The sequence below is a fragment of the Actinia tenebrosa genome, unplaced genomic scaffold, assembly GCF_029948245.1.
Source record: "Actinia tenebrosa isolate PJP-AT-01 unplaced genomic scaffold, QUT_ActTen_1.0 PGA_scaffold5__44_contigs__length_20552954, whole genome shotgun sequence".
In the NCBI taxonomy this organism is placed as follows: Eukaryota; Metazoa; Cnidaria; class Anthozoa; order Actiniaria; family Actiniidae; genus Actinia; species Actinia tenebrosa.
Window position 1 is genome coordinate 16,855,279 of NW_028292582.1, and position 15,069 is coordinate 16,870,347.

Genomic DNA, 15,069 nt, shown 5'->3' on the forward strand with positions numbered 1-15,069 from the left:
TTATTTTTCAATTCAAAGATTCGCTTAGGGACCTAGCTGTCACTTGTCAACGCTCGGATTTCCTTCGGTAAGATCTCGTGAGTGAAACGCGAACCCGACGCTGACTTCGTGTTACCTCGAGTTCATTCGTTTCGTTTATCGACACTAAAACGATCATTCATCGACTGATTAATCGGCGTTGGAAGAACGAAAAAATATGTGGTGTTTACGAAAAATATTAGCAGAAAACTCGTGAATTTATTGTCCAAGGCAACGAAAGACATTGCTGAAAGCTTACGGGATTGTTTTACTTGAGCTTATTACTTTTTTAGGGATGACAAATAGCTAAAATAACCGCAACATTTTGGGTTTTAGTTCGAACAATTCCAGTGTAGGTTTTCCTTGACATGGACTTAATAGTAAGCTTGATAAGATTAGTTTTCTAAGTTTTTTTCATTGAATTTTGGAAATCGTTCTCGTGTAAGCATGAGTGGAGGACTAGCCCCAAGTAAATCAACGATATATGTAGGCAATTTGCCGTATTCCCTCACAAACAGTGACCTGTACAAGGTAAATAATATTACATTCTGCGACATGCAGCTGTGTAAATACCTAACACATTTATACCAGATTTATTTATTTTTAATAAGTTTGTTTGCTTGATATTAAACCAATATCATTTCATTTCCAGGTGTTTAGTAGATATGGCAAGGTTGTCAGGTGAGCATTCTAGCAGTTTAGACAAGCTTTTAAAAAGGTTTGCCTTTGTAGATACATGTACGCCTGACAAATGAAGCGATAAGGACATCAAGTACCTCAAGGGTAGAGAGGGTTATAGAGACCCTTTATATAAGCCTTCTTTGGAGGCACAAAAGCTGTGTTGACTATCCTATTACATCATGCAATGTAATGTTTGGGATGTTTCTATTTTTATGAAGGGTCATTTAATGTATTGCTGCTGCACATCAGAGGTTTAGACTTTGTAGGGAGATGTAATATGGCATGTTATTATATAATTACCAATGAAATATCTATTTTTCTCCATTTCGAAAAATTGATATCTTCACATGTGAAAATAACACCATTGCGATGGCTATTCAAAAATACACGGAAAGAATTGCCTGAAAAAAACAAAACATACTTTCATTGATAATTTATATATAATAAACAGAATATTACATGGGCGCTTGGAGATACGAAATTTATCTTCTTGTGTTGAAAATCTCTCACTCGTTCGCTGCGCTCACTTGTGAGAGATCTTTTCAACACTCGAAGATAAATTTCGTATCTCCGCGCGTCCATGTAATATCCTCTATATCATAAACTACTGTTGGTTTGAAATCATTTCCAAGAGAGTAAAATAACAAAAGCAATGGCTGCCATGATGGCAAATATAACAAAAGAATACATTGATGAATTTATGAGTGAATGCATGAATGAATAAATGAATAAAGGGAGAAAGGAAGGAAGGAGATCAGTGATTCTTGTTGATCTCAAATATAATCTATTAATCTCTTTTAATATCTATTATTGTCAGAGTTACCATCTTAAAGGATAAAGAATCAAGAGAAAGCAAAGGTGTTGCATTCATTTTATTTCTTGACAAGCAGACTGCACAAGCTGCTGTCTCATCTGTCAATAACAAGCAGGTAAAAATAGGGATTAATTTCTTAAAATATATAGAAGGTATGACATGAAAAGTTGACGAATAAGGCTGGAAACCTTTAGGGAGTCATATCATATTTTGATGAAGCCATATAATGATTCAGAATGCAAGCAGATAAGCAATATGCACATCAATTGTATTACATATTATTTTTTATCATATAATTATCCATATTATAGTACACTCAACAAAATTACTCGACTCTGATAGGTCGGGAGGAGTACAATTATAGCGTTAATTGTACTCCATAGGAGTACCGAATTAAGTCGCTATGGCAACACGGCCAAAACAATGTCAAAACGATTATTTTCTATCATTTTGTACTTAAAAAACATAAATAGAATTTTAAAGCCGTAAGAACTAATCTTTTTTATGCATTTCAGTTGTGCGATGGACTGAATAGACAAAGATGAACAGCGTCGCTTCGCATTTTTTACTGAAATTTTGTTGAGTGAACTATAAACAAAAAATCGCACAATCTTCTCGTACAATTTGGAATTAATAGACTCTCGTAGTGTTTTGAAAGTTCTTTAATTGCACTCGCCTAAAGGCTCGTGCAATTACAAGAACTTTCAAAACAATTACTCGTGTCTATTAAATTCCAAATTGTACTCGAGATTGTGCGATTTCCTATACAAATACCTATATTTCTCCTTTTCGAAAAACTGATATTTTCACATGTGAAAATATCGTTACCATGTGTATAATTTAAGCTATTAGTTTATATTAAATAAAAACTTTTTATAATAATAAAAAGCTTATTAAGCTGATTTCATGGATAATTATATAATAAACAGAATATTACATGGGCGCTTGGAGATACGAAATTTATCTTCTTGTGTTGAAAATCTCTCACTCGTTCGCTGAGCTCACTCATGAGAGATCTTTTCAACACTCGAAAATAAATTTCGTATCTCCGCGCGCCCATGTAATATCCTCTATTTATGTAATAGGAATGAAGCTGGTGTAGCAGTAGAGCATTCGCTTTTTACCTCTGGGGTTTTGGGTTCAATATTCCTTGGGCTTGGTATCACATGTGACTTGAGTTTGTTATGTCTCTCCACTGATTCAAAGGTTTTCCTCCAGGTTCTATGGTTTATAGCCATATATTGACTTTGATCAGCCTAGAGGTTTTTTCAGGGTATTGATAAAATTTGAAGGTTTTTTAATAAGGTGACAAGGTTTACAAGGTTTTTTATTTCCATTTACAATATAAATTACTGTAATACATAAAAATTAAACATAAGGCGGGGTAAATTATTATGTTGGTAGAGTGCAGGAATACAGCCCACAGGGTTAATGAAGAAGCTTCCTGCACCCTAGTATTATTAGGGAAAAATATGGTTGAAAGTAGTGGAAAAGAGAATTACAAAATGTGAACAAATATAGTTTGAAAATTTCTTTATAAGCTAAATATAAATGTTGTACAAATGCTTTTTTCTTAAAAACTTACCAAATTTGCTCTATTAAGCCCCCAGCCTTTAATCATAGCCCCCTTCTAATAAGTCCCCAGTCTGAGGCACTGAAAAAAAAATTAGCCCCAGCCTCTAATATTATAAGCCTCCACAACAAAGGGCTGTTTTGGTTCTTTTCCCTTTGCAGGGCTTTCAAAGTCATTTCATCTGATGAGATTACGAAAAAAATACATGTAATTATGAATTCCCAAAGATCAGGAAAATTTATTAAGTATCCAACCTCTAATAAGCCCTCACTTCTAATAAGCCCCTAAGTCCAAAAGCACTGAAAATGAATAAGCCCCCAGGAGGCTTAATAGAGGAACTATGGTATTTTATTGCAATGATTGGCCTAACGTTGCTTCAGGAAATCCACAACTATCGTTATAACTGCAGTTGTCCCAATTTTAACAATGTTTAGCCAAGAATACTTTAATTAAACAGACCTTTATGAGAATCTGGGGATACTTTAAGAGGGTGAATGAAAATTAATGATATATGATGATGTTGGGTATCAGTACATATGTTTAGAGTTTCATTTAAAAGCTTTCTGTTTTCCATTTATTGACAAAAATCATGTCAGACCTATAATCAGATATTTTATAACCAAAAAACTTGATAACTTTTATTTTCTTGGATCAGATGTTTGGTCGTACAATTAAATGCTGCATAGCAAAAGATAATGGGAGGGCCTCAGAGTTTATCAGACGCCGAGAATATCCTGATAAATCACGATGTTATGAATGTGGGGTAAGTGTCTTTCACCAGCTAGCTTCCTAACACTGTTTGACTATTTCTTGGGAAACTACTTTAAATCAACTTCCCAAAAATTCACTCTGACAAATTCATTTGACTGAAACATTTTACTCACGAGAATTGACAATAATTTTATCTTTTTATCCTCTGTGATGAGCTCCTTTGGAAATAGCTGCGAGGGGTTGTACTTTAAAAAGTATTTCTCAACATTGATGCAGACTCATAAAATCTTTCTGGACCATTTGCATTCACATGGTTTCCAAATTATGAAAGTAGAATTGCATATAAACCAAGTTGGTCTGATTTAATGATGTCTATTATATAACAGAATGAAAAAGGAATTTTGAAGTTTTTGATTCATAATTTTGATTCCCCCAAGAATACTTTTATTGTTGACACTTCCTTTCATTCATTCATTACTTTCTATTTTATCTTCCTAAAAACCTTAAAAGTAGAAGACACGTGTTCTAACATCGAAAAACATTTTTAATAGGAATGTGGTCACTTGAGTTATGAATGTCCTAAGAATGTCCTGGGAGAAAGAGAAAGGCCTCCCAAGAAAAACAAGAAAAAGAAAAGGAAACTAGAAGAGTAAGTAGAAAAATATTTTCCTTATTTTTTAATAAATTTTTGGTTGGATTTCATATTTTCTAAAATTGGAAACATTTTCATTTATAGCATTGCAATTAAGTTTTTTTACAGGTTTTTTAAATGAATTTTAAAAGAATTGTAGATAATATTTGTAGTCACTTGAGCCTTTTTTAGGTTAAACAATTTTTAATGTAAAAATAAATAGCTTGACACAGATGTTTGGTGTAACTGCTGAGGTGGCAAAGGGATAAGAGGGTTAGGTTAGCCCTCTGACGTGTAAGGGGCATTCATTTCAAAATACAAAAATTAACAGACAGAGAAAAACTCAAAATGATTTTGAAAAAGAAAGGGTGCAAAACCGATTTTAAAATTTCTTAAGATATTGTAATTAAAAATGAATATATTTATTTATTATGAGTTTTACTGCAACCCACAAACACTTATTTGATTCAATTTTATCAAAGCTTTGGATTTTTTTAAGATGATAAAGGCAATCTTAGTAATTAACACTCAATCTGTTGCACTAAAAAAAATTGTTGAAAATTTGTTGCAATATTTTTTAGCTTTCTAGTGGGTTTATACATGTAATCACATCCCTTCTTTCTTCCTTCCCTTTGATTTGCTGACAAAGAAATGAAGAAAAGATTCTCATATCAACTGAACAAGTATCTGAGATCACTTTCCTGACCTTTTTTTATTAAAAAAAACAACAACAACAAATATTTTAAGGTGTACAGTAAATGTTTACATTTTTAGATGCTTCCGTAGCATTTATCAGTTGCAGATCCAAGGGCAATTCTGTGGATTCCATCTTATGAAGCCAATCATCTTTATGTTCAGTTGAATTAAATTAGAAAAAATAGATTTTTGTAGGATTTTTTGGTTTACTTTATGTAAACAATTCATTTCTTTGTCTTTTTGTTGAAAATATCTATGTGGTATTGTAAAATGATTCACTAGCCAGTATTTGTGCAATATTGAGTATGCAAAGAACTGTCATAATGATCTTATGTTTTTTCTCATCACTTCCGGTGGAGGAAGTTTTGCTTAAAAAACTTGATGGACATGGTATACATCCTTTAATACTGATTATCTTGAAAACAAGCTCGGGACACCACATTTTGTTTTTATACAGTTGACTCTCTTTGAACGACCACTCTCGTAAGCGACCACCTCCCGTAAGAGACCACCTTTTAAATTTCCCGTCCCCCCCCCGCATGTAAACTCTGTAAAAAAAAACTCTCTCCTAAGTGAAACACTCTCGTAAAAGGCCGTGACCACCTTTGGGGTTAAAATTTTTGGATTTTTTATTGTTTTTCCTCTCCCGTAAGCGACCACCCAAGGGCCAGTCAATAACAGATCCTTTAATAATAAAAAATTAAAGTCATCGGGTCATTAAAAACCCAACGAAATATTGACAATTACAGTACTGTAAACATATAGCACATCCAAAGTTTTGACTAAAACAGTTTAATCGTTAATGCATTAGTTTTAACACGTGAGTTGCAACTTATAAATGGTTTAGGGTTTTTGTGTTGGGATTCCCATTGTTTGGGCTTCCTGTGTTACATCTCTGGTAAGCGACCAACTCCCGTAAGCGACCACTTTCTCCTGGCCCCAGGGTGGTCGCTTACCGGAGAGTCGACTGTATTTGGGATAAACATTCAATTTTACATTAACAGTGGTAATCTTTTAAAAAAATCCCAACAGTAGCCAATTTTTAAATTTGATTAATTGTAGTGAGAATTGAAATAATAGAAAAATGGAATCCCGTTTTTCTATTAAGCCCTTCAGAACCTCTTGCTTGAAATCCACCAATGAAGCCAAGTGTCTTTACGTAAAACAGAATTTGAGTGTTAGGAGAGTATAACACAAATCTTTGGTAACACACACATACTCGCACGGTTAGCAGGTCCCGTATCTTCACTAGTTTTAGCATCGAATTATATTTTAGTACTTCTAATTTGGTCAAAAATAGAAGTGCTAAAATAAAAATCAACCGGATTCTCACATCTTGTACGTCCTGAATAATTATGTTCTTTTCTTGCGATATTTTTGGATCAAAACACCAAATCTTTGTCCCAAATTGTTCATGAAATTCCAGTCCAGTAATTGCTAAAGTCAGCACCCTACACTTCCCATTCTTGTGGGAAGCAATTTTATTTTTATGGCATGTCGTATCGTGTACGTGTTGTAAGTCAGTACGTACTGCACGTTTCACTGATTCATTAAACATTCTTATGGGAAGCTATTTACTATCCTTCATTAACACTCGTGTTTCACAGTCTCATGAAAACCGCTTTAATTTGCCTGCCGGATAGAAAATCATTACCGAAAACCTTTTTCTAAAACAGAGAAAACTGAGGTTTGTGAAAGAGTGCCTGGGAAGTGAATGTGCTTTATTATTATCGATAAATTGGGTTTTTATGCACCAGGAATAGTACTCAAGGTTACTGGAAATAGAAAACTAAATCCCAAAATAAATTATTATTTTCTTTTTGTGATAAAAGTAATTAAATGCCAAGTCAACAAATTGAGAGGAGTAGAAATACTAGTGCCTGAATAGATCAAGAGAAGAAATTGTTCTTTTACCATCTGCGGGAATGTGCGTGTCAAATGACTATGTCAAATCCTATGTCATTCTAGGGAGGAAGTGGAAGAGGAGGAGGAAGAGCAGCAAGGAGAAGACCCATCTGAGTGGAGCCTTGGGGCCGCAATTCAAGAATGTGCTCGACTCGCTGACGAGAAAGAAGAACCACATAAAGTCCAACAACCAAGCGCATCTAAAAAAAGAATAGTGCAAAGTTCTTACTTTAGTGATGACGAAGAATATGGGGATTAAACGTCACTACAAGATAAGTCAGCAATATGACGTCATATTCGCGCCTTCACCAAGAACGCTTTATCAACTGACCTGTACGAATTTTCAAAATTATTTTAAACAAATAATTTCTGAAATAACATTTGTTCGTTAAGTTGTTTGAGGTAACATATAGATATTTCGTTCGAATACTTTTTGTAAAATTCTCGAAAATAATGTTTAAAATATATGTTCTGAGAAAATGAAAAGAAAGTGCAGTGAGGGCGAGCCGTATATTAAAAATTAATTACCTATTCGAGGCCTTTTTTCATCGGTGTCTTAATATTAAAACGAAAAAGAGGAAAAAAAGAAAAGGGATAGAAATATAAGTTTACATATGTTCAATTAGAGGTGGAGATTTTTCATTACTTTTCGAACGACAAGAGAAAGACTACGTGATGAAGAGTCAAACCTATAGGACGGATGTTACCTAATGAAGATGTTTTCAAAGCAATAGAGCTTCGAGCTAGAATGAACAATCCATACTCATTTAATGAAAAAAATTGCGGTATCTATTGACAAAATTAATTACATTGCTTAGGCATAATATCTGTGCGTTCTGTTTTCTCAATCTTCGAGGTGTCTGGTTTATCAGCACCGCTTCTAATAATCTATTTGTCTGACAATTTTAGCCGACAATTTCAGATCATTTCGACATATGTCAAAGCTAAAACACCGTAAAATTTCAAGGAAATTCGACGTTGGTAGATTAAAGAAAAATAGTTCCCTGGCAGGTTCATTAATATTAGACTAAGCCATTACGTTTTCGTTGACTCCAAATCGCTCCATGGCGATAGTTAATTCTGTTTCATTTATTTCCATTTGTTATGAATACAAGAGAATTAAATTATTCCTAAGCTGGTATCCGGGAATACGCTGATTTCTAACAACTCTATTCTACTCGCTTGGATTAAAGAAGGTTTGACCGGACGTATTTCTGTCACTACTGAGCTTATGATCAATACCTTTCGCAGAGACAACATAACAACTGTAAATTGGCGACGTGCAGTCCATCCATTCATCGAAAGTCTTTGAATAGATAGCATCATCCTTGCTCCTGTTAGGTGTAATGACAAGATTACACTCATGGTGATCTGTTTGGAAAGGCCGAGTCTGCCAAACGCACACAAATAGAAGAGAATCAAAGTGAATTCAAATGCAGCTGTCGATCATATTTTTGAGTGTGGTTACGCTTGTCAATGTGTTTGTAAGCAAGGGACAAGTTCGAGTTGAAGGGAATGTTAATATTGGAGAGCTCACTTCTCTTCATGGTCGAAAAGGTGTAGCTGAATGTGGAAAGTTTGACACTCCAGCCCTTGGAGTCGCTGAGTCGATCATATTTGCCATACAACAGATCAATCAAGACCAGAAACTTCTACCAGGTGTAACTCTTGGCTATGATGTACTAGATTGTTGTCAAAGTCCTGTTTTGGGAGCCAGAAACGTGTACGAATTCGCGATAAGGAATCGAAAGGCCAGCATGGTAGAGAGCCTTAATGCTAGTAACGCCTTGAAACCTGTTGTTGCTGTAGTGGGTGGCTTGGTGTCGGAGACCGCACTTGCTGTATCCATGTTACTTCAAGCCGTTGGGATCCCAATAATCGGGTCCTTGGCAACAAGTGAACAACTCAGCTCCAAGTTCCATCATCGATTTCTACGAACAATCCCAGCGGATGGGAATCAAGCAAAAGCCATTGCTGATATCATTGACTTTTTTGGGTGGAATTTCGTGGCGGCTATCGGTGAAGACGATTCGTATGGAAGAAACGGTATTCTAGCACTTGAAAGAGAAGCAAGAAGAAGAAATACTTTTTGTCTTGGAATGACCGAATTCGTGCAACAGTCGCAGATCGATCGGATCCCGTCGATCGTTTATCGATTGAAGCAGCGTCGGACAGTTAAAGTAGTGGTTTTATGGGTGTTGCATTCAACTGGGAAAGCTTTGCTTGATGAGGCCATCAGTCAGGGTGTGGTCAGTCGCACGTGGATTATGAGTGAGTCTCTCGCGATGCAGCAACCAGAATACCTCGGAGAAAAGCTGATAAACCAAGGGAACTATATCGGTGTTCTACCGCGTCGACACGTCTACAAGCCGTTCAAGACTCACATCAAGAAGATAACACCTTCAAATTCCCGCGGGAACCCTTGGTGGGAAGAACTGTGGAAGACAGAGTTTGGCTGCTCACCGGGTGAATGTAAAGATGATCTTTGTGTCACGGATGCTTTACTTCTTAAACTCACCAATGATTACGTTCCCTTTGTCATTGATGCGGTGTACGCCATTGCACATGCGCTTGACGCCATGCTAAGATGCCAAGAGCCTTATGGGTTGTTGAGAGGAGGCAAGTGTCCCCAAGGAACCATCTCCCGGGTTGACTCAAATGACTTGTTGATATACCTCCGGAATGTGAGCTTTCAAGGCTTGACTGGCAGGGTTGAGTTTGACTTCAGAGGGGATCCATCTGATGCTCTTTACGATATTGTTTACCTCAACACTAACAAGACAAATAGAAACTTCACACAGCTACCAATGAAAGCCACGATAGGATCTTGGGAAAAGAGAGCGATGACATCTCTTACTTTAAAGGCCGACCTTATTCGCTGGCGAAAAAGTGACAATCTGCAAGGTCCCGGTCCCTCCGAGTGCCGAGAGGAGTGCAAACCAGGTGAACGTAAAACCAAGACCGCTGATTGTTGTTGGGAATGTATCGAGTGTTCAGATGGCTGGATAACGTCCAAATCAGGAGAAACGAACTGCTCCAAGTGTCCCAGAACACAATACTCAAACAACGAACGAAATGCTTGTGTGGATTTACCTTTGTTGAACATCAAATGGGGCGACGCGAGCTCCATGTTGTTAATTGTCATGAGCCTATGTGGAATACTACTGTCCGGGGCTGTTTTAATCATCCTTATCAAGTACAAAAACACCCCTGTTGTCAAGGCTAGCAATCCAGAGATCAGCTTCATTCTGCTGCTTGGAACAGCCACCTGTTTCATGCTGACATTCCTGTACATAGCCACGCCTACAGACAAGATCTGCGCCTTGCTACAGCCACTACGCTACATCTCCTTTACCAGCTGCTGTTCTATTCTTGTTCTCAAGACCATACGTATCGTACAGGCGTTTCAAATGGAGCCAGTCAAGGCTCTTATCAAAGCATGCATCAAGAGCGCAACCCGCCAACTCATGTCGTTAGGTGCTTTGGTTCTGGTAGACGCTTTGCTGGCCGTATGTTGGATATCCATTGATCCACCCCACTTAGACACGTCAGTCACTAATGATGGCTTCATCTTTCTGTCATGCAAGAATTTCAACAGCAATACTGGTCTAGCCTTAATGATGTGCATGCTCATTTACCTCATAGTACAAGCGTTGGTCTGCACTTACTACGCGTTCAGGGCTAGAAAACTACCCGGAAACTTTAACGAAGCAAAATACATCGCTTTCTCAATGTATATCATCCTTCTGTCGTGGATTGCCTACTTCCCAGTGGGTTATGCACTCCAAGGTTGGTATGTCGCAGTGGTTTCTTGTGCCACATCACTAGTCAGCGGTTACGGCGTATTAGGATGCATATTTGTGCCGAAGATATACCTGATATTCCTGCACCCAGAATAGAACACCACATCAGCCGTCAGGGCAGAGCTTCAAGTCTTTACTCGGGTAGGCACGTTTACAAAATCTATGATATCAGAGCATGATTCGTCTAGTTAGATCCCTTGCTCAATTACATATGTTTGGGCTCGCTGTGGTACGCCGAGGTAAAGTCCGTATCTATCTATCTATCTATCTATCTATCTATCTATCTATCTATCTATCTATCTATCTATCTATCTATCTATCTATCTATCTATCTATCTATCTATCTATCTATCTATCTATCTATCTATCTATCTATCTTTCTTTAGATTCATGGATGGCCCTAGTGTAACCTAATAATAGATAGCATTTTTCGTACTCTTAAAAACGTGCTATTTCAATCCAAATACAGTGGATTGACAGATATTGATGCTGTTTCTCCTCCCTAGGAGTCACTCTTTCATTGCTTTTGTTTTCAAATTTTACGAACTTCACAAACCTAGCTATGTTACATTAGGGAACATGGTCGTGGATTCTGCGGTTTCTTAATCGATCAAAAACCCAATATGATACGAAATCAGGTTAGATCATGCTTAACACTGTCTACTGATGCCCCCAAACATCCACTCAGTATTTAAGTTTCATTAGGAAATCGGGACGAAAATTTCAAGTAAGTTCGTATGAACTTCACTAGGTCCTAGGGTTTGAAGAAATTTCAAAATGATCAAAAAACGAGCATCTTCATGAAAAATTGCAATATCTTTCCACCGTTTTAACGTAGTGCTACTAAATTCAAGCACATACAGTCTAGATACCTGTACTAGATGTCCTCAAAATTTCATGCAAAAATATTGAGTAGATTTTGAGTTAGAAGGATTTTCTTGGCCAAAGTTGTCGAAATGTGCGAAACCGAAAAGTAGCTGTTTTGAGCAAATCTAACCATTCCAAGCGGATAATGATAACTTCTTACAAACATTGAGGATAGGAATGGATTTTATACCAGTTGATAAGAGGTTTCTTCCGCACACTACACCAAAAGTGGAGGATAAAATAACATAATTCTAGGAAGTTATGATTTTTTATATGTACCCCTGTAAAATGGCGTTCAAGTTATAAATGGGAAAGTTAGGGTTAAGTTGGAATAAAGTTTTCTCCGGGTTCCATTTTGTTCGCGAAACTTAATCTCTTGCCATGAATAGAATCAATTCGGTGAATCCTAATACACAATTGAGTCGCTTTCGCTAATTTGCTTGTTTTGAATTTTTAATTTCCAACATTAAAATGTTACAAAAGGGAACATCGGCGAAAAACACCGAAATTATAGCTTCTTCTACAAGACTTTTTTGTAAGACTTTTTGATGTAGAATTCTAATATGCGCATCACCAACTTGTTAGATAGTTTGTAAGAGTGTAAAATAGTGTTTTGTTTTGCAGAATACGGCGTTTCTCCCTTGTTTTATCCGTCAGCATTTAGATACATTATTCGCACGTTTTTGCTGTCATATGTTTGTAATCTTTAATCTGTAACAGCTGTACAGCTACTTCTAATAATAACATTAGTTCGTCATTTTTATTATTGCATTCGTTTAAATCGTTTCATCAGTGCATTTGCGCATTTACGTAAGAGGCTCATCGCTTTTATATGAAAGAAAACGGAGGATGAGTTACATAGTCGTGATTTTTGAATTTTAAAACATTTTACTAAATAACCTTACTTTACAAACTCAAGGCAGTCAAGGTGCTGACACACGGTGCAACATTGCACGCAACAGCACTGCTGCAGCGTGTCTACCCCATGTTGTTGCACGCAATGTTACATGCAACAATTCTGAAGTTGAATCGCGCTCTGCTGTTGCAACATTGTGCGCAACAAATGTCATCATGTGAACATGTCTGCAACATTTTGAAATTTCCAGCCAATCAGCTTGCACCAAATTTATGAGTGCTGACCAAATATCTTAGCATAGCAGGCTGACACAAGCGATGTTGCATGATATTGTTGCAATGTGTGTCACTCCGATTCAAATTTGTTGCTTGCAATGTTGCGTGCAATGTTGCACCGTGTGTCAGCAACTTAAACGCCATTGAAATCTTGATGATAACATAAAGGCCATAACTATAATAAGTATAGCTGAAGTTACTTGCACTACTTCAATCGTTTGTTGCATTGCACTGTGTAAAAATACCATCAAACTTCAAGGAAACAAAAAACAACCGAACACTGTGTGTCATCAGCACTAATGACGACTTCTAAAGTAACGTAAAACATAGTTAAGACGTACGATAGAGTTCAAACTACTTCGTTCATTATTTTTATCATTGCATTCGTTTAAATCGTTTCATTATTGCATTAGCGCATTTACGTAAGAGCCTCATAGCTTTTATATGACTAACAAAACGAAGGATGTTTGACACAGTCGTGAGTTTTGAATCTTAACACATTTTGCTAAATAACCTCGCTTTACAAACTCACGGCAGTTATGGTGCTGACACACGGTGAAACATTGCATGCAACATTACACGCAAAAGGACTGTCGTAGCGTGTGTCTACCACAAACTTGTTGCACGCAACGTTGCATGCAACAAATCTGAAGTTGAATCGCGCTCTACAAATTTCATCATGTGAACATGTCTGCAACATTACCTGCAACATTTTGAAATTTAAAGCGAAACAGCTTGTACCAAATTTATGACTGCGGACCAAATATCTTAACATAGCAGGCTGACACAAGCGATGTTGCATGATTTTATTCCAATGTCACTCCGATTCAAATTTATTGCTTGCTGATGTTGAGTGCAATGTTGCACCGTGTGTCAGCAACTTAAACGCCATTGAAATTTTGATGATAACATAAAGGCCATAACTATAATAAGTATAGCTGAAGCTACTTGCACTACTTCAATCGTTTGTTGCATTGCACTGTGTAAGAATACCATTAAACGTCAAGCAAACAAAACACAACTGAACAGTGGGTATCACCAGCACTAATAACGACTTCTAAAGTAATGTAAAACTTAGTTAAGAAGTACGATAGAGGCCAAACTACTTTGTGGCTGTATTTATTTCGATAAAAAATATTGTAGTTTTTAGTCAAAACTCTGTGCATGGGCAATTAGTGTAAGATATTTGTTATCAGTTTCAAAGAACATCATATCAACACAAGACTTAGTAAAAGGTTACATTAGGCAACTATTACAGCGAGTGGTTGTAATATTATTTTTTAAATCGATTTTAATCCCGGAAAAACATTTCCTAAAAAGAAAACAGTACGATAATGGTGTTCTCTAAGCATTCTGATCCACCATATTGTACTGTTTATTTCAAAAGAATAAAGAGGAATGACAAAAAATTGAAGCCAAATATGAAGTTACATAAGGGAACTATCGAAGTAACTGGTTTTAGTACACTTTTTATAATCGATTTTTACCCCCAAAAACCTTTCTCAGAAGGTGAACAGCCATGGTAATACTCTTCAAAAAGCATCTCGATTTACCATATCACCTTTATTATATGAAATAAATAAAAAGAAATGACAGAAAATTGAAGGCGAATGTGGAGTTACATAAGGGAACGCCTTGAGTTACAAAAGGGAACCTCCCGTTACATTAGGGAACGTGTCAGGTTACATTGGGGAACATCAGGTTACATTAGGGAGCTCTTGAAGTTACATTAGGGATCGCGATCCCTTTTGTAACCGCAATGAGTTACAAAAGGGATCAAATGTTACAAAAGGGAGCGTGTCAAGTTACATTAGGGCCCCATGAATCTAACTATCTATCTATCTATCTATCTATCTATCTATCTATCTATCTATCTATCTATCTATCTATCTATATATATATATATATATATATATATACCTATTCTATTTATTAACGGGTTTATTTTTGCCTCTTCTGGTCAAATCTAGAAACTTGGCAGGAGTAAGACATAAGTTGTCGTGCCTTACATGAGTTTTGCCTGCCGCACAAGAAATCGAAACGAGTAACAAATCACTGGATCGGATGAAAAAAGTATTTTAGCAGGATGCCATGCTTGAAATACTCTCATCTCGCCTCAAGCTGGCTCTTTAAAAAAATTAAGATGCAAAAATTTCGTATCGTCAAAATTTGCAGCTCTCTGCTGAATATAACGTAAGTTGACTAAAGGATAAGTAGGAGTGTGACGACATATGACAGG

At 36.5% G+C, this 15,069-nt stretch overlaps 2 protein-coding genes across 2 annotated transcripts; both read left to right on the forward strand.

Moving 5' to 3' along the window:
• The first annotated feature begins 150 nt into the window (after positions 1-150).
• On the forward strand, positions 151-7,560 carry LOC116294594 (zinc finger CCHC-type and RNA-binding motif-containing protein 1). The gene is made up of 6 exons (XM_031702227.2): positions 151-549; positions 671-699; positions 1,517-1,628; positions 3,742-3,849; positions 4,349-4,446; positions 7,093-7,560. The coding sequence occupies exons 1-6, from the start codon at positions 466-468 to the stop codon at positions 7,286-7,288; spliced, it is 627 nt and encodes a 208-aa protein (XP_031558087.1). The 5' UTR covers positions 151-465; the 3' UTR covers positions 7,289-7,560.
• Positions 7,561-7,701: 141 nt separating this feature from the next.
• On the forward strand, positions 7,702-14,085 carry LOC116294595 (metabotropic glutamate receptor 3-like). The gene has a single exon (XM_089037400.1). The coding sequence runs from the start codon at positions 8,463-8,465 to the stop codon at positions 10,926-10,928; it is 2,466 nt and encodes an 821-aa protein (XP_088893526.1). The 5' UTR covers positions 7,702-8,462; the 3' UTR covers positions 10,929-14,085.
• The last annotated feature ends 984 nt before the right edge of the window (positions 14,086-15,069 follow it).